This window comes from Ictidomys tridecemlineatus, chromosome 11, assembly GCF_052094955.1.
Source record: "Ictidomys tridecemlineatus isolate mIctTri1 chromosome 11, mIctTri1.hap1, whole genome shotgun sequence".
Lineage (NCBI taxonomy): Eukaryota > Metazoa > Chordata > Mammalia > Rodentia > Sciuridae > Ictidomys > Ictidomys tridecemlineatus.
This window is the reverse complement of record NC_135487.1, coordinates 75,199,388-75,223,280: the sequence shown is the minus strand read 5'-3', so window position 1 is coordinate 75,223,280 and position 23,893 is coordinate 75,199,388. Positions and strand designations below refer to the sequence as shown.

At 33.3% G+C, this 23,893-nt stretch overlaps 1 protein-coding gene across 2 annotated transcripts in view; it reads right to left on the bottom strand.

The window, feature by feature from the left end:
• Brdt (bromodomain testis associated) overlaps nt 1-23,893 on the bottom strand; it is a 64,487-nt gene that overhangs the window by 20,170 nt on the left and 20,424 nt on the right. For both annotated transcript variants that reach the window (XM_040288984.2, XM_040288986.2), the window contains exons 6-15: nt 16,425-16,597; nt 15,498-15,851; nt 12,607-12,735; nt 11,871-12,059; nt 10,675-10,847; nt 10,207-10,496; nt 10,004-10,117; nt 9,550-9,702; nt 1,233-1,294; nt 170-220 (exon numbers count right to left, since the gene is read on the bottom strand). In XM_040288984.2, coding sequence (XP_040144918.2) covers nt 170-220; nt 1,233-1,294; nt 9,550-9,702; nt 10,004-10,117; nt 10,207-10,496; nt 10,675-10,847; nt 11,871-12,059; nt 12,607-12,735; nt 15,498-15,851; nt 16,425-16,597 — 1,688 coding nt within the window. The remainder of the gene's footprint in view (nt 1-169; nt 221-1,232; nt 1,295-9,549; nt 9,703-10,003; nt 10,118-10,206; nt 10,497-10,674; nt 10,848-11,870; nt 12,060-12,606; nt 12,736-15,497; nt 15,852-16,424; nt 16,598-23,893) is intronic.

The following is a 23,893-nucleotide window of genomic DNA, read 5'->3' as shown; positions in this document are numbered from 1 at the left end:
TCTCTTACAAGCCCTTTAATTCCTCACAAATGCCCTCAACTACCACATGACCCTAAAAATACCTGCTGTGCCTCATTTGCCTCTCTTCATGCTATTCTGTTTTTTTTTAAATAAGTCCCTGATTTGTATATCAATATCCTAATCATTTAAAACCCATTTTAAGGATTACCTCTTCTGTGAAGGTTTTCCCTCCTTCAGGCAGCATACATTCTTGCATTTTCTTAAAAAAATCATAACGATAGATTATTATAACATTCTTATATAATTTCTTAACTATGATTGCTTCCCTTTTCACAATTTAGAATTCTTTCAAGAATTATTTATTGTTCTATTTATCTCACCTTATAAATGTTATTATATAAGTTTGCTATAATTCTTTTCTTTCTTTTTCTATTTGGCAAGGTTTCATTATGTTCCCCAGACTGGTCCTGAACTCATGGGATCAAGTGATCCTTATTCTTCAGCCTCCTAAGTAGTTATGACTATAGGCATGTGCCACCATGCCTGATTGTATTTGAGATGAGTTCAGGATAAAAATTTTATGAGGATAACTACTTGAATTACTAGTTAAGAAAATAAAATTCTATTTTTTGATTGTTAATTACTAATCACACAAAGAAGTACTAAACTTGGTAGCCATTGGTTATAAACTTTATCTGTAGAAACCCTATCATTTTCCACTAGCTTTTGTTGAAAAAGTCCACCTTATTGTGTGCATATACAACTGAGTGCACACTGGGAATTACCAAGGCAGTTTTTTTTTAAGAGAGAGAGAGGAGAGAGGAGAGAGAGAGAGAGAATTTTTAATATTTATTTTTTAGTTCTCGGCGGACACAACATCTTTGTTGGTATGTGGTGCTGAGGATCGAACCCGGGTCGCACGCATGCCAGGCGAGCGACGAGCGCGCTACCGCTTGAGCCACATCCCCAGCCCCCAAGGCAGTTTTTTTGTATTCAGATTCTCAAGGCTCAGCTAAAGCTCCTATTTGTTCTACTTATCTGTTTTGACTTACATAATAGCTACATCTTATTAGAACTATTAAGCCAAATAGTTCCTCTAGTCAAATGTTTTTTAGGAAGAAATCTTTGAAACAGTTGAGCTGAAAATAGTGACAACTGTTTTCCATGCAAATAAATAGAAAACAATTTTAAGGAAAGCTATCACTATACCAGTGAGTTGTAACATATATATTGTTTTCAATTCTTAGTTATAATTAAAAGAATTAATTTACCTTTACATTCTCTTTAGGAGGTGAATCATTCTGTTTTACTCCAGTAAACTTAGGAAATATTTCTGCAAATGTACATAGATAATTATTTCAGTATTTATCAGCTTAAAACTACCAAGTTACATTTTTTCCATATCAGAAACAAAGTGGTAATTCAAAAGAATGCCTTTAATAACCTCTTATACCAAGAAATTCTTGAAGTCACAGGATTTTGCCCTGTTTGAATTAGCCAAAATTTCTATAGGGATACCTGCTTTTTTGTTTGGGAAAAAAAAAATCTTTTCCTATTATGGAATAGACAACCACTCACAAATTCCAACTTGGATTATGATCAGGTATAAAAGAACAGTGTGTTACTTCACAGTAAAGAGCTTCAGTGATAGTTCAAAAAAGGAACAAGTTAAAACAGCAGAGATAAGAAGATTTCAAACTAGCAGTACCAATTTACAAAAATCATCCTTTACCCAAGTAGTGATAAACATAGCCATAAGAGGCTTAATTAAAATAGTTAAGAATTTACTATAAGAGAAGGGGTAATTTATTACCTGAGAGGATAGTCTTTTATTAAAAGTGAAATTATTTGTTTTCGTGGTGAGGTTTGCTCGGCTTGTTAGGCAGTGAATATTACATCTAATTAATTTTCTCTTTACTTCCAAGCTATTTGGCTGCCTCAACTCTATAGCAACAAATGAGTTTTATAGAACTTCCTTTACCTTTAGAAATACCTGTATGGTTGACATTAGCAGTAGAAAATGATAGAAAAGAGCTTTCTCTGTCAGGGTGCGAATAGGTTCTTGAACTTTCCTTATTCTACAACTGATTCTGGAGCTATCCTCCCCGATCATAAGCCTAAGTCAGTGTGGTAAAGCACCAAACTGGTAGTTACTACCTTGATCCATCTCTCCAAGCCAGCTTTCATGAACCATCAGAGCATTATTTGCTTCAGGCTCCAGGGTACCAAGGCTGGTCAATACCAAATATTATTCAAACTTAAAACATTCTAATTTTAATAATTACCTTCTGCCTCCTGAAATGCCATCAGTTTCCATTGGATGTGTTACTGTTCTTTCCTCTCCTAAAATGTTTGATGCTGGACATTGTTAAAATTGCTAAATGCCACTCAATGACGTGCTTTAATTTAAGGAATTCAAGTATTTAAAATGACATGAACCATCTTAATGTCACTCAACTAAGTATTACTTAAGAGTTGGGGTGAAGTGGAAGGGTAAGATTAGGAGACAGATTGAAAAGATTGAGGATATAAATCCAGGTAGCCTTCACATTTAAGGGAGAAATTAGTTTCCGCTTTGAACAAAAAACAAAAAACAGACTTCATTAATATGATCATATAATATATGCACATCTATATATCTATCTTAATTATTCAAACATGTACCTAAAGTACTTTATTCTATAACAAACTATTAACTATAATAACATAGGACATACCACATTAGAGTTCTGTTAAAAAATTTAAGGGTATCACCTTAATTTTCTGACATATAGAACTAAAGCTCAGAATTATAAAAATTAATACCTTGAAATCTGAATTTAGCAAAAGGTATCAAAAACTTCAATTAAAGTATCAAGACCACATAACATATGTAGCATGTCTCATTAATATCTTAACGATTATATGTAGATGAATAATGATAGCCTACAACTTAGTACTCTGCATCTCATTCAAATCTCACCTAACTGCCTTCCAAAAGCACATTAATTAGAACTGCATATATGTTTACTCATGAGTTCCTAGCCTTCAAAATTAAAAGCATACATACATGTTTTCACCATTAAGCTTTAGATCAGACATCAATTAATAAACAACTTCTACCAGGCCTAGCAAACATCAATTAAATTGAGAACAATTATGACAACACACACATCGTCAACTAATTTCTCTGGGGAACTGTGATTACTTGCATACCCACCTTAAGAGGATCCAACTGGGTAATATACGTAAACTACTAACCAAATACATACTATGTAAGTTATACAATGTTTGAATTTCACATCTCCCAAAACTTCAATATAAAATTTTTATTTTAAATTATGGCAAAACAATCATAGAATTAAAATACAAGATGGAATTGTGGAGATCTGGTTGAAAGTCTCATTTAATACCCATCACGTATTAAAGCACTGAGACGGGTGTTCAATATTATTAAGTCAATTACAACTAAAGATCCTGAAAAGCTGAATAGAAATTTAATACCATAATGTACAAACAGAATAATGTTATATATAGCAGAAATAATTACTAAAGATTTTTAAATTAGAAAAACAAATATACTTCCACAGGACAGGGTATAAAAGTGATTGGAAGTCATTATGTGATGGTTCTGCCTCCTTACTTTATAGGAAAGAAAACAGATCCAGAGATGTTAAATTATTTGCCCAAACTTATCAATCAAATTATGCTCTATTGATAAAAAGCAAGCAATTGAATCCTAGTTACTCAGGAGACTGAGGAAGGAGGATGGTAAGTTTGAGGTCAGCTTGGGCAGTTTAGCAAGATCATGTCTCAAAATAAAAAATAAAAAAGCCTAAGGATGTAGCTCAGTGGTACAGTGCCTCTGGATTCAATCCCCAATACTACAATATATTAAACAAACAAACAAACAAATGGGTTAGGGATGTACCTCAGTGATAAGGTGTCAAGAATGCAGTGGGACTGAGAAAGCAATTAGTTTTATACTAAAAAATTCATTCCCCAATTTTCATTGAAGAGTTTGGTAGTTATTTTAATATTAAGATCAAAACCAATTACAAACTACCAACTCCTTTTACTAATAGCCTTTCAATTAGAATTAGGGAGTGAAAAACAATAAACAATAAAACCACCAAAACCCCCTAAATGGTGGTTCTTAAACGTGACAGCATTTTAGATTCTCCAAAGATATTTTTAACACGATGTATAGGTATAGTTGGCTTTACTTCCCATTCAATTAATATATATAGATATAGATGCAGTATTTGTAAAAAGTTTTATAGATGAGGGCTGGGGTTGTGGGTCAGAGGTAGAGCGCTCACCTAGTACATGGGAGGCTTTGGGTTTGATCCTTAGCACCACATAAAAATAAATAAAGAAAATAAAGATATAAAAAAGTTTTATAGATGATTCCAATGTGTTGCTAAAATTGAGAAGCACTAATCTTGACAACCTGTTTATTCAAGAAGATTTAGTTTGAATAGAAAATTTAAAAACTCATAGGGCAGAAATGACTATTATTCTAAGACTCCAGGCTCAATATGGACCTCAATATATAGAAGGCTTTTTTAAAGAAAATTATTCTTTTTTGGGGGGAGGGTGGGTAGGGAGAAGAGTGAGGAAGTGTCCAACCCAGGCCTTCATACATTCATACATATTGCACAAATACTATACTATCACTTTTATTGTTCTAGCCCTCTGAACCAAAACACTTTAATTGCTGAGAAACTTAATCATATTCTTGTCACTTCTATAGAAGACCTAGCTTATAGTACTAAAGACTAATTTATTTCTACTTTGAAGTTACCAATAACTAAGGTTAAAAAATGTTATTTTAAAACCTAATAAATCTCAGGGCTAGGGTTGTGGCTCAGCCACAGAACATTTGCCTCGTGCATGTGAGGCACTGGATTTGATCTTCAGCACCACATAAAAATAAATAAAATAAATTAAGATATTGTGTCCATCTTAAAAAAAAAACCTAATAATTCTCATTCTCCGAACATTATACTAAAGCCAATAAAAGCCCAAAGCCCAAAGGATGAAGTGACAAATTTACCTGAAATTTTATCCAGGTAAAGAAAAATTGTGAAGTGGTATTATAATTTACATTGAGTTTTATTTGTGTTTAGTTGTATAACAATTGAAATTAAACATGTCTAAACACATTCTATTTTATACCCGTTAAGTATCTGAGCTTATATTCAGACAGTTCTTAAGCGTTATTTCTTATAAGGTTTCAATCAAAAGTACTACTATTGATGAGTAGCTCCTTTGATTTTTTTTTTCTACCTAAGTTTGTTAGTCACAGGATTAAAACTACTAGTTATATTCTTCTCTATTACACTACTTAAGGTTGTTAAGCATTAGAAAACTCTTGGTAGAGTGCATGTGCATACTAGCAAATCCTAAACAACACAGGATATATGCATTGGGAATTAATTTAATTTTCAAGTCTAATCTACATCTTTGATCTAAAATTTAACAATATTTGACAGTTAATGAAAAAGAATTTTTTCTTTTAAAATAAAAACTAATTTTTAAGGTTTTATATTTATACCACAGTTTCATAAATGTTCTTATCTACACATATTTGTATATGTAAATGATCTATTTATATAGATAATTTAAATGATCAAACTAAATTACAATGAAATTTGCAATGAAGGATGCTTTTAGTCCACAGATTCTCATTTTCATTTTTTAAGGTTTGGGGATTTTATTAATAATTCTCTATCTAGAAACAAATTGTTGACATAAAATAAGAATTAAGTGAATTTCCTAAATTTGTAAATAAAACTTCACTTGGAAGTCAATGCTTGGCTCTGTATTAAATACTTAACAAAATAAAAATTAAGTTTATATTTTACAAAAGTATATAAACTTAAGTTTGAAAATGATAGAAGATACCCATTTAAGGAATATAGAAAAAGTACCCTAAACTACTTCTTACAATATTTGAATATTTTTCAGATATTATACTCAAAACATTTGCCACTTCTAAACAAAATAATACAGTAAACAGACCATCTCATTAACTGTAAGAAAGATAATTCAATAGTCTTAAGGAATTAGAAAAGGTAATTTAAAGTTTTTTTGGTGAAAAGTCAAGTTCTAAAAGACTTGTGACTTAGTTAAGAAAACTAAGTTGCTATAAAAATCAGAAAGACAAGCATTAAAAAATAGATTTGAGGTGAATGTGATGGTACAGGCCTTATAATTCCAGCGATTTGAAAAGCTGAAGAAGGAGCCAGACTTAGTACCAAAAACGAAGTAGATGAGAAAAATATTACAAAGGTCAATATCCTTCTGTCAGAAGGGAGTATGTAGATGGGGTTTTAGCTCAGTGGTAGAGTGCTTGTCTAGCATGTGTGAGGCACTGTGTTTAATTCTCAGCACTGGATATAAATAAATAAAATACAGATCCAACAACAACTAAAAAGAAAGAAAAGAAATTTTAAAAAAGGGAGTATGTCACAGAGCATTCAATATAGTTTCCTCCCCAAAGTTTTGAAGAAATTACATTATATTCATATCTTCTATACTGATAAATAATTAAAAGCCTATTATCTAGAGCTTTGGGAATCAGAATATTCAATTAAAACTTTCAGTTTTGAACAATTAATAAGTAATTATTTGAATATATTTAATTTTCTGCAGAGCAGTGGATCCAACCAAAATGATTGTGTGTGGGGATGGGGGTAGGGGCAAACACTCTACCACACATACTAGTAAGCACTTTACCACTGAGCTAGACTCCAGCTCCTCATTTAATTTTTAATAGATTATACAGCATATAAATCTTTGATGAACTACCTAATTTTCACAAATTTTTTTTTCTGAGTAAGTAGCACTATTTCCCCCAACGCTGAAACTTTGACAAAGGATTTGTGATCTATTCTTTGAAAATGTCATATGCAAGATTAAGAACAGTAGATGCTTTAGTTATTTTAATAATAGGTATTGCTATTGATATGGTCCGGTTTGCTTATTTCACAACTTACAATCATTTTGCTCATAATTTTTATTATTATTCCCAAGGAAGTAAAAAAAAATGTTCTTAGCTTACATACTAGAAATTGAGAGCCTTAAAGTTTCCTTTTTTTTTTTTTTGGTACTGGGGATTGAACTCAACAGGGGCACCAGACCACTGAGCCACATCTCCAGTCCCACTTTGTATTTTATTTAAAGACAGGATCTCACTGAATTGCTTAGCACCTCACTTTTGCTAATGCTGGCTTTGAATTTGTGATCCTCCTGAGTCACTAGGAAGAGCCTTAAAGTATTTTTATGGGTACAAATGAAATTAATATTTAGGAAAAAAGGTCCTATTTCTTCATTACTTAATATCAAGCAAAGATATAATTTTGCTATTAAGTTAAACTTTGCATTTGCAGTTTAGAATACACATAGTGTTTTTTCAGCAAAGTACATAGAGACAATTAAAATTTCAAAAATAAATGACAATTTACATTATCAGGTTAGAAGAAAAATTGACCTTAGTGTCACAAGCTGTGCTATTCATAATGTAGGTCAAAACAGAAAAATTGGGACTGAGGGTACAATTCAGTGATAGAGTGCTTGCTTGGCTTAGCATGCCAAAGGCCTTGGGTTCAATTGCCAGTGTTGTCAGGGAAAAAAAAAAAAGAAAAAGAAAAATAATGCTACTCTGAATTTATTTTAATAGTGAATTTTTAAAAACACTTTTAATTGAGGACAATGACATTAATCAAGAATATCGATCATAAAATAAGAAGTCAGCAGTATTTTAAGATTAGAATTCTGTTGGACACAGTGGCACACCCTTATAATCCCAGCTGCTCAGGAAGCTAAAGCAAGAGGATCTGGAGTTCAAAGCCAGCCTCAACAACAGCAAGGCCCTAAGCAACTCAGAGAGACCCTGTCTCCAAATAAATTGCAAAATAAGGCTGGGGATGTGGCTCAGTGGTCAAGTGCCCCAGAGTTCAATTCCCGGTACCAAAAAAAAGGTTAGAATTCTGAAAATTAGTTATTCTGCTAGAAGTTAGAAAACATGATAGATATCCAATCATTATAAGAATATATAGTTGGCAATAAACATTCTTTCCTTCAAGCAACATACTAGAATATTCTATCAAACTGATAATTGAAATTAAAATTAAGGTATTTTAGGGCTTGGGTTGTGGCTCAGCAGTAGAGCCCTTGTCTAGCACAAGGACCTGAGTTCGATCCTCAGCACCACATAAAAATAAATAAAGGTATTGTGTCCAACTACAACTAAAAAGTATTTTATTGAACAGCTCTTTATGTTGTATTTTTCCTCTAGTATTCAAGGCATTTATTAGCAATAGTCAAATAATACAAACTAATTGTTATAATAAAGGTCATAGCTTACAAATAAAAGACAAAGTGCTCTAACTTATTAGGCCACAAATGCTTTATTAGATGACATCACAATTGCTAATTACAATTTAAAATACTAAATGCAATTTAGATTTTTTCCAGTATTGCTTTATGTTTAAAAGTCAAATATAAGGAAATACTGTATAATCAGAGCCCTAAATTAATCTAAAAATTTTCTAGTATGACAAATACCAACAAAAGAAAAAATTGTTTATTCTTACAAAATTGTTTGCCACTATATACTTTAGAAATGTAAAAACAAAATGCAGCAACCAACACCACATAAATGCAAACTAAACAGAACCAAAAGTAAAATAAAATGTACTGTTAAGCCAGCAGACCCTAACTATCAGAATGAAAAAAGAGGGATATTCTTACAAATGGCAAGAATTTCTGATGTCACAATAGTCTATGTGGGATTTTTAAAAGAGAATTGAATTTCATAACAAGAAATATCTCATTTAAAATAAGCAAAATTTAGGCACAAAAACATCCTATATTCTGAATTTGCCTTTTGGTCAATAATGGTCAACCACTGCCAAGTCAGCATCCTTGGGGCAGTGAATACCTGTCAACTGTATGACTATTAATGAAAAAACACAAAGAAAATGTGAATGACCTAACCTTGACACAACAGATAAACTATAAAATGTAATATGGTACTTTAGCATAACTGTGAATCTGGATTTAAAATATATTTTTCTATAGATGGAAGACAATATTCTATAGTGAAGAAACCAAGAAAGTGAAAAAATAATCTGCAGTTTCTGGGATGACTAACTTCTTAAATCAAAATGACTATTCAATTCAGAACATAGTATTACAATAGGACATACCTTGCAACATTAGAGTGATTTGATATATCATGGAGAATAAATTGAAAGATGCCCTCAAAATTTCATTTTGTAAAAAGTGAAAATCAGTGTTTTATTAGCTAATATTTTCTGGTGTAAGATCTGGTATTATTTATTAAAGTAATATTCCACCACGAGTAACTTATTTTCAACATTGTAAACCTACAAGGCACATATGTATATGAAATTTCTTTTTACACAGTTATCTCTTTTAAGAAAATAGTAAGGCTGTCTACATGCAATTAAATAATTAGTGTGGCATCCAAATCATAAGTTCTGGGTAAGTAACAAATCCTTCTTTAAAATATATGTCTCAATATTACAATAAAATAATGTTCCCACCAACAGAGGTACACTTAAGAAGGCAGCTAACCTGGTTCAGAATCACTGCTGTCTGAAGAGCTTGAATCACTGCTGCTGCTTTCAGACTCTGATGAGCTGCTGCTGCTGCTGCTGCTGCTATTGCTGCTGCTCTCACTCAGGCGGGACCCACCTCCAACTGCTTTCAATGGTTGTGTTTTCTCAACTGAAAACAGAGAATCACATTAAAATGCCAAATGAATTAAATGACAAGAACATTTAAAAACTACCACCTATACCAGATGTGCTAGTTATGGTGCATGCTAGTAATCCCAATTGGGGAAGCTGAGGCAGGAGAATCACAAGTTTGAGGCCAGCATCAGTAAATTAGTAAGACTCTAAGCAACTTAGTGAGACCCTGTCTCAAAATTAAATGTAAGAAATAAAAATGATTGGGGATGTGGCTCAGTGGTAAAACTTCTCTGGGTTCAATACCCAGTACCAAAAACCAAAAAATTGCTACCTACGTTTTGTTTGCCGTTTTCTAGAATTTAACTGATTGTTGACATCCAGTAACCGCTTTTCCAACTCTTGTTTTTTCTGTGAATGAAGTTCTTCTTTGGACTTCATTATTTTCTTAGCTATGTGATTTAGGAGTAAAAAGAGTTAGTAAAACCAAAGATCAACACAATTCCATACTAAATGTTTATTAATATATAGAAATACATACCATGAGGTTTTAGTGGTCTTTTTCTTAAACATGCCACAACATATTTTTCCAATTCTCTTAGTGTTGATGCTTTCAGTGTTTCAAAGTCAATCTCTATCTCATCAGGATTGGAATTTCTTAGTGAGGGTTCTCTTGATTGTATTATATGAACTACTCTCCCAAGTTTATCTCCAGGGAGTTTGTTTATATCCAAACTTAGCTGTCTTTTCTCATCATAGTTCATAGGCTTAGCATTATCTTCATCTTCAGACTTTAGAACAAAGACCTGTTGTTTCTTCTTCTTTGGTTGGCTGAAACAAAAAGTACACTTTATTTCATTAATTTTATTTTACTATTTTATTACGGTGCTGGGGATTAAACCCAAGGCCTTGCACATGCTAAGCATCTAACACTGAGCTATACCCCCACCCAAATTTATTTTAGATAGTATTATTCTTGTTTTAATAAGTCATCATAAAAGTTACTTACTTGCTCTTGGGCTTATCCTTTGGTTTCACTTGCTTAAAGTTTTTCCTTGGATTTTCATCTCTGGTATTAACCTTTTCTCTTTTTTTCCCCCTTTTAGATTTCTCATTCTTTTTCTTTAGTTTACGGAAAGGTACTTGAGACAGAACCTGTAGCTGTTCATGAACAGCTTTAAGCTGATAAAGGGGAACAAAAAGATCTTTAAACATTCATGGCTCTAAATAATTAAATCACTAGATAAAAATTTGAAGCACTCCAAAGAGAGTATCCCTTGTGAAATTCATATCATATTACATTCCTTTCAGGTTTTTATTTCACTTCAGAAATTTACTGTAGACTACATTAAACTTACATTAAACTACATTAAACTTCAGACACTATCCTGCTCAACCTATAAACTTAAAACTCCTCTAAAAATAGACGAAGAGGACTGGGCATATAGCTCAGAAGAGGAGCATTTGTCTAGCATGTCCAAAGCCCTGGGTTTAATTCCAGGACAGTAAAAATAAAAATAAATAAATAAATAAATAAAGCAGACCAAGAATTACTTTCTGAGTGGTCTTTAATTTTAATAATTAACTTTTCAGGTTTGATATCAGAACAGGTTAACCTTTTATCAAAAAAGGAACAATGTTAAGATCTCATCCACAAAATCTCTCAGATTATGTTATAAATCATTTCAGTGAGAATCAACAACTCATTGTGATTGAGAATAGAGAATATAAATAATGGAATTATGAAAAAAGTTTTATGAATATATAGATAAATGAAAGACTATTAAACACAACAAATGTGCCAATAAGTACATAAAGCCACAATTGCTAAGTGATCTAAATATAATATCTTTAAATCAAAGAGGAGGAATCTGGTAATGTGGCTCACTTACCTCATAGGTAAGAGGCTCTGAGTTCTAACTCTACCACCATAAACAAAAATCTATACAAGAAACGAGGTGTGGTGGTGCATTACTGTAACCCTACCAAGTTGTGAAGCTGAGGCAGGAAGATTTCAATTCTGAGGCTAGCTTTAGCAACTTAAGAAGATCCTATCTCAAAATCAAATAAGGGGTTGGAGATGTAGCTTAGTGATAAAGACTACTCCTGGGTTCAATTCCCAGTATGAAAAAAAAATCTACAAGAAGGATTTTATAGAATATTAGTTCATAGAATATTAGAACTTGTCTCAATATAACCAACTACCTGCTCCTGAAGCTTTGCAAGACGCTGAACTCTCTCATCTTCAGAATCATCAGAAGACTTATCTTCAGAGGACGCTTCACTAGTGCTTTCTCTACCAAGGGCTTTTGTAGTATCATTTGTGAGATAACAAACAGGCATACTCTCAACGGGCTCATCGGGGATTTTGGCAAAATGCATTTCAAAAACATCCTGTATTGAAAAAGCAGACTGTGAAGGTTTTCTGCATTTCTGATTTAATGCAGCAATAATACCATTTAACAAATAGTATATTTCAGTATCATATTTTGATAAAAATTCTTTAAGATATACCAGAAGACAAACCCATGCTTCACAGGCTGCCTGGTAATCTCAGCAAATTTTCTCCATTTTTCATGCATAGACTTCTCAAGTTTTATAGGGAACCTTCTTTGAAAAGTTCTACAGTTGATGTGTCAGAAGTCCTTGAATTTCCCCTTCAGTGGGATAAGTATCCTAATCAACTCTATCTCAGATATCTACTGAACCTACTTCATGAATATTTCCCCAACTTTTTCTGCATGGTGGGCAGCTTCATTAAAAGACTTGCTACTGAACAACATAAGTCAAAAGACAAACCCAAATAGTTTAAAAAGTATTATTTATAAATTATTTTGTGATATTTAGGGTTGTATTATTCTTTAATTCCTGCATTATAATTCTAAAATTTTTAAACTATATTAGGAGGAAAATTGCTTTCAGTGAACAAGTAAAAACTCACCTGAAGCATTCTAGCCATTGCTACTACTTCATGATCTGGAGGATTGTATTTGTAGCAATTCATGAACATTAATCTAACATCTGCAGCAAATTCATATGCATCCTTATATTCTTGATTGTCCATTTTCCTCTAAATTAAGGAAAAGTTACAAGTTTCACAGACAATATAGTTCAATCCAATAACTGTTTGAGTACCTATTTTAAGTGTTTATATATTAAATAATTCAGTTGTACAGAAGAACATAGAAAATAACAAAACCAATAACTCAATATCCATATTTGACAAATGTTAAAATTTGACATTTCATATTTCTTAGACTTTGAAAAATAATCCAATGAATTTTTATAGTAGAAATAATAAAGAGGGCTGGGGTTGTGGCTTAGTGGTAGAGCGCATACCTAGCATGTCTGAGGCCTGGGTTCAATCCTCCATACCACATAAAAATAAATAAACAAAATAAAGACATTGGGCTGGGGATGTGGCTCAAGCGGTAGCGCGCTCGCCTGGTATGCGTGCGACCCGGGTTCGATCCTCAGCACCACATACCAACAAAGATGTTGTGTCCACTGAGAACTGAAAAATAAATATCAAAAATTCTCTCTGTCTCTCTCTCTCCTCTCTCACTCTCTCTTAAAAAAAAAAAAAAAAAAAAAAAAAAAAAAAAGACATTGTGCCTAACTACAACAAAAAATAAATATTAAAAAAAAGAAATAAGAAGGGAGTGTGATCCATACAAAGAAAAGGACAAAAATAAAGTCACAAAGGCAGAAAACCACAGCATTTTCATATAATCACAATAGGCAATTTTGATAATAAGAAAACAAACAAACAAACAGATAATCTTAAGCTGATCTTGAACATTTAAATGAAAGATTTAAATTGAAATCCTCCTGAGAATGGAAAGGTAATAAAAACAAAAGAGTAATAAGAGTATGAGTTACAATTTTGATGGCTACACATAAGGTGTTCTAAGAGTGGGACATAGAGTATCTAAATAGGCATCCATTACAAAAAAGAAAAATTAGCAAGTAAATCTAACAGACTTTTAAGCAAAATATATATATTAATGGACAAGTCACAAACAAATTCAAAAGGCAATATACAAATACATTATGCTAGACAGCATTTGTAATTTGAAAAAATAAAACGGCTGGGTGTGGTGGCATGGCCTATTATAATCCCATCTACTCAGGAGGCTGAGGCAGGAGGATAGTAAGTTTGAGGCCAACCTGAGCAACTTTAGCAAGACCTTATCTCAAAATAAAATTTAAAAAAGGGCTGGGGATATTGTTTGATGGAAGAATTTTTTTGCCTGCCTAGCACATGCAAGGTTTGATCCCCAATAATACACACAAACATACAAGTAAAAAAAAAAAATGAAGGTAAAATTTACAAGAGACATAACTTTCTACCAATCAGATCACTGTCAATTGAGAGTGACTTCAGAAAACTAAATCAAAGTCACCTTCATTTTAGAGTCCTGTAAGCAGTCTATAAATTGCTGCTAGGGAAAAACACTATAAATATCAAATAGAAGGACATTATTCTTATTTTTAAAAATTTTTTTATTAGTTATTTTAACAGCAGTTTTTGTCTTCTTTATAATGTTCTTTTGTATTTATGAATCAGATTTCCTCCCAGTCTAATTTTTCCCCAGGTTTCTTTCATATTCTCTATGTTTCAAGTTTGCCCAGTCTAATGTGTTCTCTTTACTTCATGGCTGTTGTGCAAACTTGTTTCCCCTGCTTGAAACATCCTATAAATTACTAAGTTCTATCTATTTTTAAGATTTGGTTCAGGTTTACCTATTTCAGATGTTTCATGATCTCTGAGTTAGTATACAGGGAAAAGAAAGAAAGCACTATTTTAAAGAGAAAATGGCTAAACATTTTCAGAACTTAAGATACAAATATTCATAGTGAAAGTGCTAACTTCCAGTTAAGATGAATAAAATAAAATAAGGAGGAAATAAGGAAGAAAGACACATAAGTTATGGAAGGATGACCAAGCAAACTGACAGCAGAAATCAGCAAGAGATGTTGGAATATGTCTTCTAATTGCTGAGGGAAATAACTGTCATTTTAGAATTCTATAGTGAACTGAAGAATCATTCAAGTATAAGGGTAAAATATAGTTTAAGATATAAACTAGTAAGAATTTACCACCTAAAAACTCTCATGAAAAAAACACTAATATTACATTTCAACAAAGAGAACAAACCCAAAGAGGAAAAAGTAGGATGCAAGGAATGAGGGTGATCCCAAAATTTGGTAATATGTTAATAAACTTTATGTTGCTGATTAAAAAAATAAATCAAAACTGTGTTAAAAAGAAGAATCAAACATGCAGACAATAATAAAGGACAGGCAGTACAATGGGTATGGATTATATTATTCACCGTAACCCAAATATGGTGATGAAGAACAATGAATATGCTAGGTACAGTTGTGCACGCCTGTAATCCCCATGCTCAAAAGGATCAGGTAGGAGGATTACATGTTCAAAGCCAGCCTGGGCAACTCAGCCAGACCCTGTCTCAAAAAATAAAAGGGGCTGGGGATGTAGTTAAGCAGTAGAGCACCCCTGGGTTCAATCCTCAGTAGTGCAAAAGAACAATGGATGTATTAACATGAGAAAAGATATATTTTAAAATGTTCCAATGATTCACTTTAGGTGATGTGATTGGTGTTTTAATTTTCTACATCTTCTTCACTGCAAATTTCTTGCAATATTACTTTTTTTTTTTTTGTCTTTGTTTAAACTCCTGGGCTCAAGTGATCCTTCCTGCTACCTCAGCTTCCTGGGTACCTAGGATTACAAGTGCACCCCACCATGCTCAGCTTTTATAATCAAGAAATGAAGTTCCTTTAATTAAGGCAATATTTCTTTACCTTAATAGTTCCAAGATCCATTGGATTTTTGACAATGTCATAGTAGTTATGAAGTCCCAAAGCATTAGCATCAACAGGATTATAAAAGGGCCACGCGTATGATAAATGTTTCTTTGCAAGCAATTCTTTAAGAATTTCACTACAGTGCTTTAATTGTTCAGTTACTGTAACACTTCTTACAGCCTTATATTGTTGTTGAGAATCTGGCAAATCATTCTTCAGCACATTTTCATTTATCGGTGGCATTCGCATTAATTTTTTTTCATTAAGTGTTGGAGAAGATTCATTACTTGCTTTAACTACAGAAGTTGTAGGAGTTGTTGTATCTGCTTTTCTCTTCACACCTCTTGTAACCTAAAATCAAACAATTCAACAAGAAGAAGCTATACTTAAGCACATAGTCATCAGGTTTTTAAAAATAAGGGGGACCAATTACTGATGCCAAGTTTTTATATAATTTATAAAACAATCCATGTATTAAGTATTAATAAAGGTTAATTTTTCTTTTATAGACATAATAAATAGAATATTAAAATATTAAAATATTTTCTTCCTACATCCCAAAGAATTGCCTTTTATAACCCCTTAAAATAAATAAAATAAATCAGTCATGGCTATATCAAAAGTTTTCTGAATACTTTAAATCAACTAGGGCATAATTTTAAAAAGATAACTATATAAATGGACAATTCTTTAATTAATGCTATCAAGATACCAAAACAGTTCAAATTCTACCTAAGAAATCTTCAACATTTGGTTAGCATTCTAAGTGTCTGTTCATATAATGTTCAAAGAGGCAGGAACAATATTACTTGGGATTGCTATTTGCTGAAGACAATTATCATAGCAACTTATAAAAAGTATAAATATTACAACATCCAAGTATATTGAAATATTTCAGGAACCAATAATTTAAAAATGACATACTTGGACCACAGGTTGTGAGCTTGAGTTGAGTGGAGCTCCTTGTGCCATGCTTAAGGGAGAAACAGATATCTCAGGAAACACAGAGGGAATCTCTTGCTGCTTAAATACATTCTCTGTTGCTTTGGGGGATGCTTTTTCTTTTACAGAAGAAACTAAAAGGTTCTGTTGAGTTCCTAATGAAGTATGAACCAAAGTTAAATATCTGAGTTAGAACAAAACACTATTTATTTCTGTTAGTATTCCATTTTAATGTAGGTCAGCTTTTTAGCAAAATAGAACAATATGCTTCCATTCTTTGAAATCTTCCCACACATACTATTGCTGATAGTATTAGAACAATTTCACAGAATTTGGGTCACAATCTGAAAAGATACAATCCAAAATGCTGAAATCATGAAACATTAAAATCCCTAATGTCTAAAATCTCAAAATATTGAAATTCCAAAAATAATTCTGGAAAAAAAATTTAAAAATAAGTTTATCTGCTTTTTTTTTCTTTTCATTGGTGTGGGGACTAAACCCAGGGCCTCAGGCATGCTCAGCAGGTTCTAGCTACTACCGAGTTACACCTCCAATCCTATTTAAAATTTTGAAAGGGGATTTGAGAAAAATAAAGATGCAACATAACACTTCATAAGTCACTTTACAATAAAATAGGCAATAACAACAAATTTACTTTCCCAAGCATAAACACTCCAGAATACTAACACCAGTAACAAAGGCATAACAATCAAGAGCAGATTAACCATATTCATGAAGAAATAAGTTTAAATTATTAAGTTTAAATCATTACAATTAGTAATTGTATGCATCTGGTTTTTTTTTTTTAAAGAGAGAGAATTTTTTAATATTTATTTTTTAGTTTTCGGTGGACACAACATCTTTATTTTTTTGTGGTGCTGAGGATCGAACCTAGTGCCCCGCATGTGCCAGGTGAGCGCATTACAGCTTGAGCCACATCCCCAGCCCTGCATCTGGTTTTATAACTGAAATCTTCTGAAGTACTGTGATGTACAACCTACGCCTTTTGATGAGAACAATCAAAAACTGCAATTAATTGCCATAGAATATGTATGTACTCACTTTTTTTTCTCTTGAGGTAGTAGGGATTAAATTCTGGGATTGAGCATGATAAGCAAGTACTCTACACTGAGCTACATCCCAGCCCTAACAGGAACAAGCTTAAGAAACTATACCTTATAAATGCAGATTACAAAAATAACATTGCTTCAGTTATTGAGGAAGTTTCAAAACTTTTATATATATGAACAATGTTATGATGATGCATTTCTATAGGTCAAATTTGCAAAAAAAGGCATAAAATTAGAATTCTTTAAAAATCTTTATATAATTTATATCTCCAATATTAGAAATAATGCAAAAGTGAGATATATAGCATGAAGAACTGTAAAAAAATATTGCTGACAATTCAAAACAGTTTGGGGAGAAGCCCAAGGGTGGGGGGTGAAAGAAATGAAAAAAACTAAAAGTTTGACAAATAAAAGTATCTAACAGAAATAGATTATAGGCAGTTTCACAGATGCAGTCCATAAGAATATTCATGATCATTAACTATATTTTGAAGTTCTTCATCACAATGAATAATTTTCTTCCCCCTTGCTCCTACCCCTATCTCTGGCTCTCCTCAGAGCACGTGTTCACATTCATTTCCTATATGGCACTGATCTTTTAAAAATTGTCTATGATTTGAAAAACCCCAACGTGAGCATTTCCTACTAACTTTTTCCACCTTTTGTGCTATGTCTTGATGTTGTTTTGGGTACATGGAAATCTATTCCATATGTATCCATACAAGGAGCATAGCTTTGGTAGAAACAATACTGGTGATCAATACCATTGTGTGTCTTCCTATTCTGCTATGCACAAAATTATTTTCAATTCAGTCAGTAACTCTCCTGACTTATTTACAAAAGTACAGCTTTAATTAATTAAAAGTTCCTATAATTTCATTAGCTAATGCAGACCAATGGATGCTTTTTTCTTTTTAAGTACTGGGGACTGAACCCAGGATAGGCAAGTATACTACCACTGAACTATACCCTCATCCCTCAATGGATGTCCTTTTTATTTTTTTGAAATTTTCCATATTTTTTATTGTTGCATTACATTTGTATATACATGGAATTTGTTCCCCCATCTCTCCCTGCCTGTCATCCCTTGTTCCCTTTCTTCTACTGATCTCCCTTTGATTTTTAGGAGATTCATCCTCACCTTTCTTTTCCTTTTTCCTCTCTAGCTTCTGCATATAAGAGAAAATATCTAACACCTGAGGCTTGGTTTTCTGAGTTTGGCTTATTTCACTTAACATAATGGTCTCTAGAGTCATCCGTTTTCCTGCAAATACTATAATTTCAGTTTTCTTTTGGCTGGATAAAATTCCATTATGTATATATATATACACCACATTTTCCTTATCCATTTGAATGAATTCATTTTTACATTGAAGTTTCATCACTGTCATTTCATCACTTCTACATGTTCAATCCTTTTACCAGAATTCAGCTTGCTACCCACTTATTTTTTCATGGGAATTTCAATTTGGGGAATTTTAGCTTTCAGGATTTCAACCATTCAGGACTGTAATTTTCAGAATTCTTATCTTTTGGGGGTTCAACATTCAGGATTATGGCATTCATTGTGTGTTTCAAGATTATGATCTGCAACAATTTATACATAACATTGGAGACTTCAAAACCTTAATAAACTGGGCATGGTAGCACAAGCCTATAATCCCAGCTACTCAAGAAACTGAGGCAGAAGGATGGCAACTTCAAGGCCAGTCTTCACTACTTAGCAAGACCCTTTCTCTAAACAAAAAATAAAAAGGGATGGGGATATAACTCAGCAGTACAGCAACCCTGGGTTAAATCCCTAAGCCCCCCCACTCCTATTATTAATGATAGGTTTGTCAATTTTATATATCTCTGTGGATAGTTTCAGGTAGCTGTGAACACGAGCAAAACTTTCAGACACCCTGGAAACAAACTATATAGTACTATGTGAGGTCTTCAGAATGTTCTGCATAAATATCCACATATTTCAAAATTATTTCAGACAAAGATATATGAATAGAGTAAGGTATGATGGTGCACACTTGTATTCCCTGTTACTCTTGAGGCTGAGGCTCAGAATCATAAGTTTAAGGCTAGCTTGAGCAACTCAGCACAAGCCTGTTTTGGAAAAAAAAAAGAAAACAGTGGTAGAATATCCTGGTTTCAATCCCCAGTACTGTATAAATAAGGAAAAAAAGAAGGAAAGAAGAAAGATGATTCTCCTATTAATATATCCCTTAGGCCAGATGTGGTGGCACATGCCTGTTCCCAGCAACTTAGGAGGCTGAGGCAGGAGGATTGCAAGTTCAAGGCCAGCCTCTGAAACCTAGTGAGGCTCTAAGCAAGTTTGAGAGAACCTGTCTCAAAATAAAAAATTTTAAAAACTTGGATATTGCTCAGTGGTTAAGCACCCTAAGTTCAATCGCTGTTAAAAAAAAGAAAAAGAAAGAAACAAAATAAAACAGAACAAAACACCCTTTAGACAATTCTTACAAAGGACAATTGTGCATCTTCTTCTATCTTACTATGTTCCTGAAGAATGCTATAATTTGAGACTTTTCAATCACTGTATTTTTTATTATTTCAAAAGTTCATCAAGGTAATTCCATTCTACTAATTGTTCAAGCCAAAAACCTTATAGTCATCTTTTTAAAAATTTTTATAACTTAATTAGTCACACATGACAGTATATTACACTTTGATACATCACATATAATGGAGTATAATTTCTCATTCTTCTGGTTACACATGATGTAAAATCCCACTAGTCATATAATTACATATGATGTCTGTTTCATTCTACTGTCCTCCTTACCTCTATACCCTCCCTCCCCTCCCTTTACTCTCCTCTAACCTGAAGTAACTCTATTCTTCCCTAGCCACCCTCCTTATTGTGAATTAGCATCCACATATCAGAGAAAACATTTAGCTTTTGTTTTCTTAGGATTGGTTTATTTTGCTTAGCATGATATTCTCTAGTTCCATTCCTTTACTGGCAAATGCCATAATTTCATTCTTTTTTAAGGCTTATATGTCAACTTTTTAAAAAATCCATTCATCTATTGGGGACTTTATTTTGGTTACTGCAATATCACTTATGCCTAAGTATTGTATTCAGTATACAAGAACATAATATATACTTATTGCATGCCTATTGATTGTGTGCTGGGTACTACTTTAGGTCCTGGGGCACAATAAGGAATGGGGTGTAGCTCAATGACAAAGCATGTGTGAGGCACTGGGTGTAATCCTCAGCTTGAAAGAAAAGAAACAGACAAAAAATAAGTCACCAAACTGATTATAAGACATGCAAAGTACTAGGAAGGAAAAAAATATGATGCTGATCACGTTACCCTACTATATAAAGGGTAACCAAGGGAAGCCTCTTTACATTTTTTTTTCCAGTTCTGGGAATCAAACCCAGGGCCTTACATATGGTACACAAGTGCTCTACCACTGAATTATATCCCCAGACCAAGAGAGGCTCTCTAAAGGTCACAATTAAGATGTCACTTAATTGTGGGCTTGGTGGTATATGCTTACAATCCCAGTTATTCAAGTGGCTGAAACAGTACTGCCAAATTTGAGACTGGGCAACTTAGCAAGACCTTGTCTCAAAACAAAATTGAAAGGGCTGCAGATCTAGCTCAGTGGTAGAGTTTGCCTAGCCTACACAAGACCCTGGGTTTCATTCATAGGACTACCAAACCAAACAAACCAAACCAAAAACAGTATACAAAAACAATCAACATAGGAAATCTGTCATGGTGCATTTTTTGTTATTATAATCTATTACTATAAACTGGAAAATTTATAAAGAATAGAGGTTTATTTATGATTCGTAGTTATAGAGGCTGGGGAAGAGGATGGCACTAGTTTGACATCTGGGGAGGGTCTGGTGTTGTATCTAAGAAGGCAGAGGGTATCATGTGGCAAGATGGAGCAAGCATGCCACAGAGCTTGCCTTTAAAACAATGCTACTCCTATAATAATCCATTAATTTGTGAACAGATTGATGCCTTCAGGAGGGCTCTTCCCCAAACACCTCCCAAAGGTCTCATCTCTCAACACTGTTCCATTGAGGACTAAGTTTCCAACACAGCAGCAAGAGAGTGGAATATAACAGGATAAGAATGAAGAGTTGGGTAAGAACCAGATCATAAAGGTCAGAGTATGAGATTTATATTTCATTCTTCTATGGGTAGCAAAAGACAAATTTTAAGCAGGTAAATGCATATTTCAGCTCATTTTTACAAGATTATTTTGCTATTATGTAAGAACAGCATGATAATCAAGATAACTGAAAGTAAAAAAATGGTAGCCTGGATTAGGCAGTGACAAGGGAAATTTGGGGGACTTAGGATGTAGATCAGTGGTACAGGACTTGCCAGTAACACATGAGACCATAGGTGTGATCCCCAGCAGAAGCAGCAACACTACTACCACCACCAATACCACCACAAAAAAAGCGGGGGGGCAGGGGGAGCAATTTGGAGGTTGAATCCAAATGACTGACTCATGAACACAATGTGTGAGACAGAAAGAAAGAAAGAAAAAAAGGAATTATGATCAACTGAACATATCTGTGCATACACTGGTGCCATTTTATGTCTTGGGAAGATTACTGATGCACTGCAAACACGTTTTGAGTCAGATGTATGTAAGACATCCAAGTGGAGAAGGTGGGTGGCTTAAAAATAATGGTTTTTAGTTGGGTGTGGTGGCACACTCCTGTAATCCCAGCAGCTCAGGTATGGGGCTAAGACAGAAGGATCATGAGTTCAAAGCCAGCCTCAGCAAAAGCAAGGCACTAAGCAACTCAGTGAGACCCTATCTCTAAATAAAATACAAAATAGGGCTGGGGACGTGGCTCAGTGGTCAAGTGCCTGAGTTCAATCCCTGGTCCCCCTCCCCGAAGCACCCAACAAGAAAAAAATGATTTTGGTTTTTTTTTTTTTTTTTTGCTTAGAGAAGATGACTATATTAGAGCTACAAGACCAGGGATTAATAACACAGATGCAAATTTAGAAAAAGAATATTTACATCTTTAAAAAAAAGCTGTCAGGAGCCGGGCATGGAGATGCACATCCATAATTCCAGCTACTCAAGAGGGAGGATAGCAAGTTTGCTAGCCTGAGAAATTAGCAAGACTTTGTCTTAAAATAATAATAATAATAAAAGGGCTGGGCATGTAGCTCAGGAGTAGAGCACCGCTGGGTTCTATTTCCAGTATTTTAACAACAACATTTTAAAAGCACAGTATTTAAAGGTTGAATAGAATAAGGTCAAGAGAACTACAGAATGAAAAATTATCCCACATGATTAGTGTATACAAAAATAAAGAAAGACACTGAAAAAAGACAACAGCCTTCTAAAACAAGACTGATAGAGTTCAAGGAAAATGAGAACAGAAAATGTTACACAGATTTTGCAACATGAAGACTATAAGTGTCCCTGACTTACAAGAATTTTTTTGGTAGTTTAGTAAAGGTTGAACCTATACTAAAGAAAGTGAAGAAGCATACTGGTAAAGGAAGATTTTTAAAATGAGATAGTTCAGCAATTATACAGAGTAATGAGATTAACCCCACAGACAAAGAGAGATTAATGCTGCAGGAAGGAAAAGGAATTACCAAAGGAATGAAAATATTGAGAAGGCAAGGAAGAAAGCAAAATCTGTGATCATAAACAAAGACACTGGTGCAGGCTGATGGAGGAGTAATACATCTTGTTATAGGCCTTCTCCCAGCTGATCCTTCTGCCTGAAATGTTCTTTCAAATCTTAACTTCTCAATGAGGCTTCTACTGAAACTATCAGTTTCTCTTTTCCTATTACACCATGAACCCCAAGATGGCACAGTTTTTGTTTCATTCCCAAGCAGTGTTCTGGCATAAAACACGTTTTCAAATATTTGATCAACAAATTAACATTAATTAAATTTAATATACCTAATTTTCTTTGCCATAAATTATTAATATGTATCCAAATTATTTTAGGCTAGTTGAACTATCACATATAGCTGTTTTTTTCTATTCCTGAGGGGATCTGGCAGTAGAAGGCTTCTACAAGAAGTTACTTGTAAACTCAGACTACCAGTCTAAAGCCAAATCCCTACTGTCCTTCAATGCCAACTCAAGTTCTAAAACCTTCCTCAACTTTTTTAGTACAAATCTATATATCATTCTTTTGCAACAAAGCACATACTACATGTAATTTCAGCTGACATTTATCATAATACATTATATTATTATTTTTAAAGTTTTATTTCTAAAATATAAATTTAGCTTGAGAGTTAAAGAGGTCATACTTCTTTGTAACCTCACAATATGTGCCTTATGTATGACAAACATTCAAATATATATTGACAAAAAAAAAAAGACTCAAAAAACTTTAGG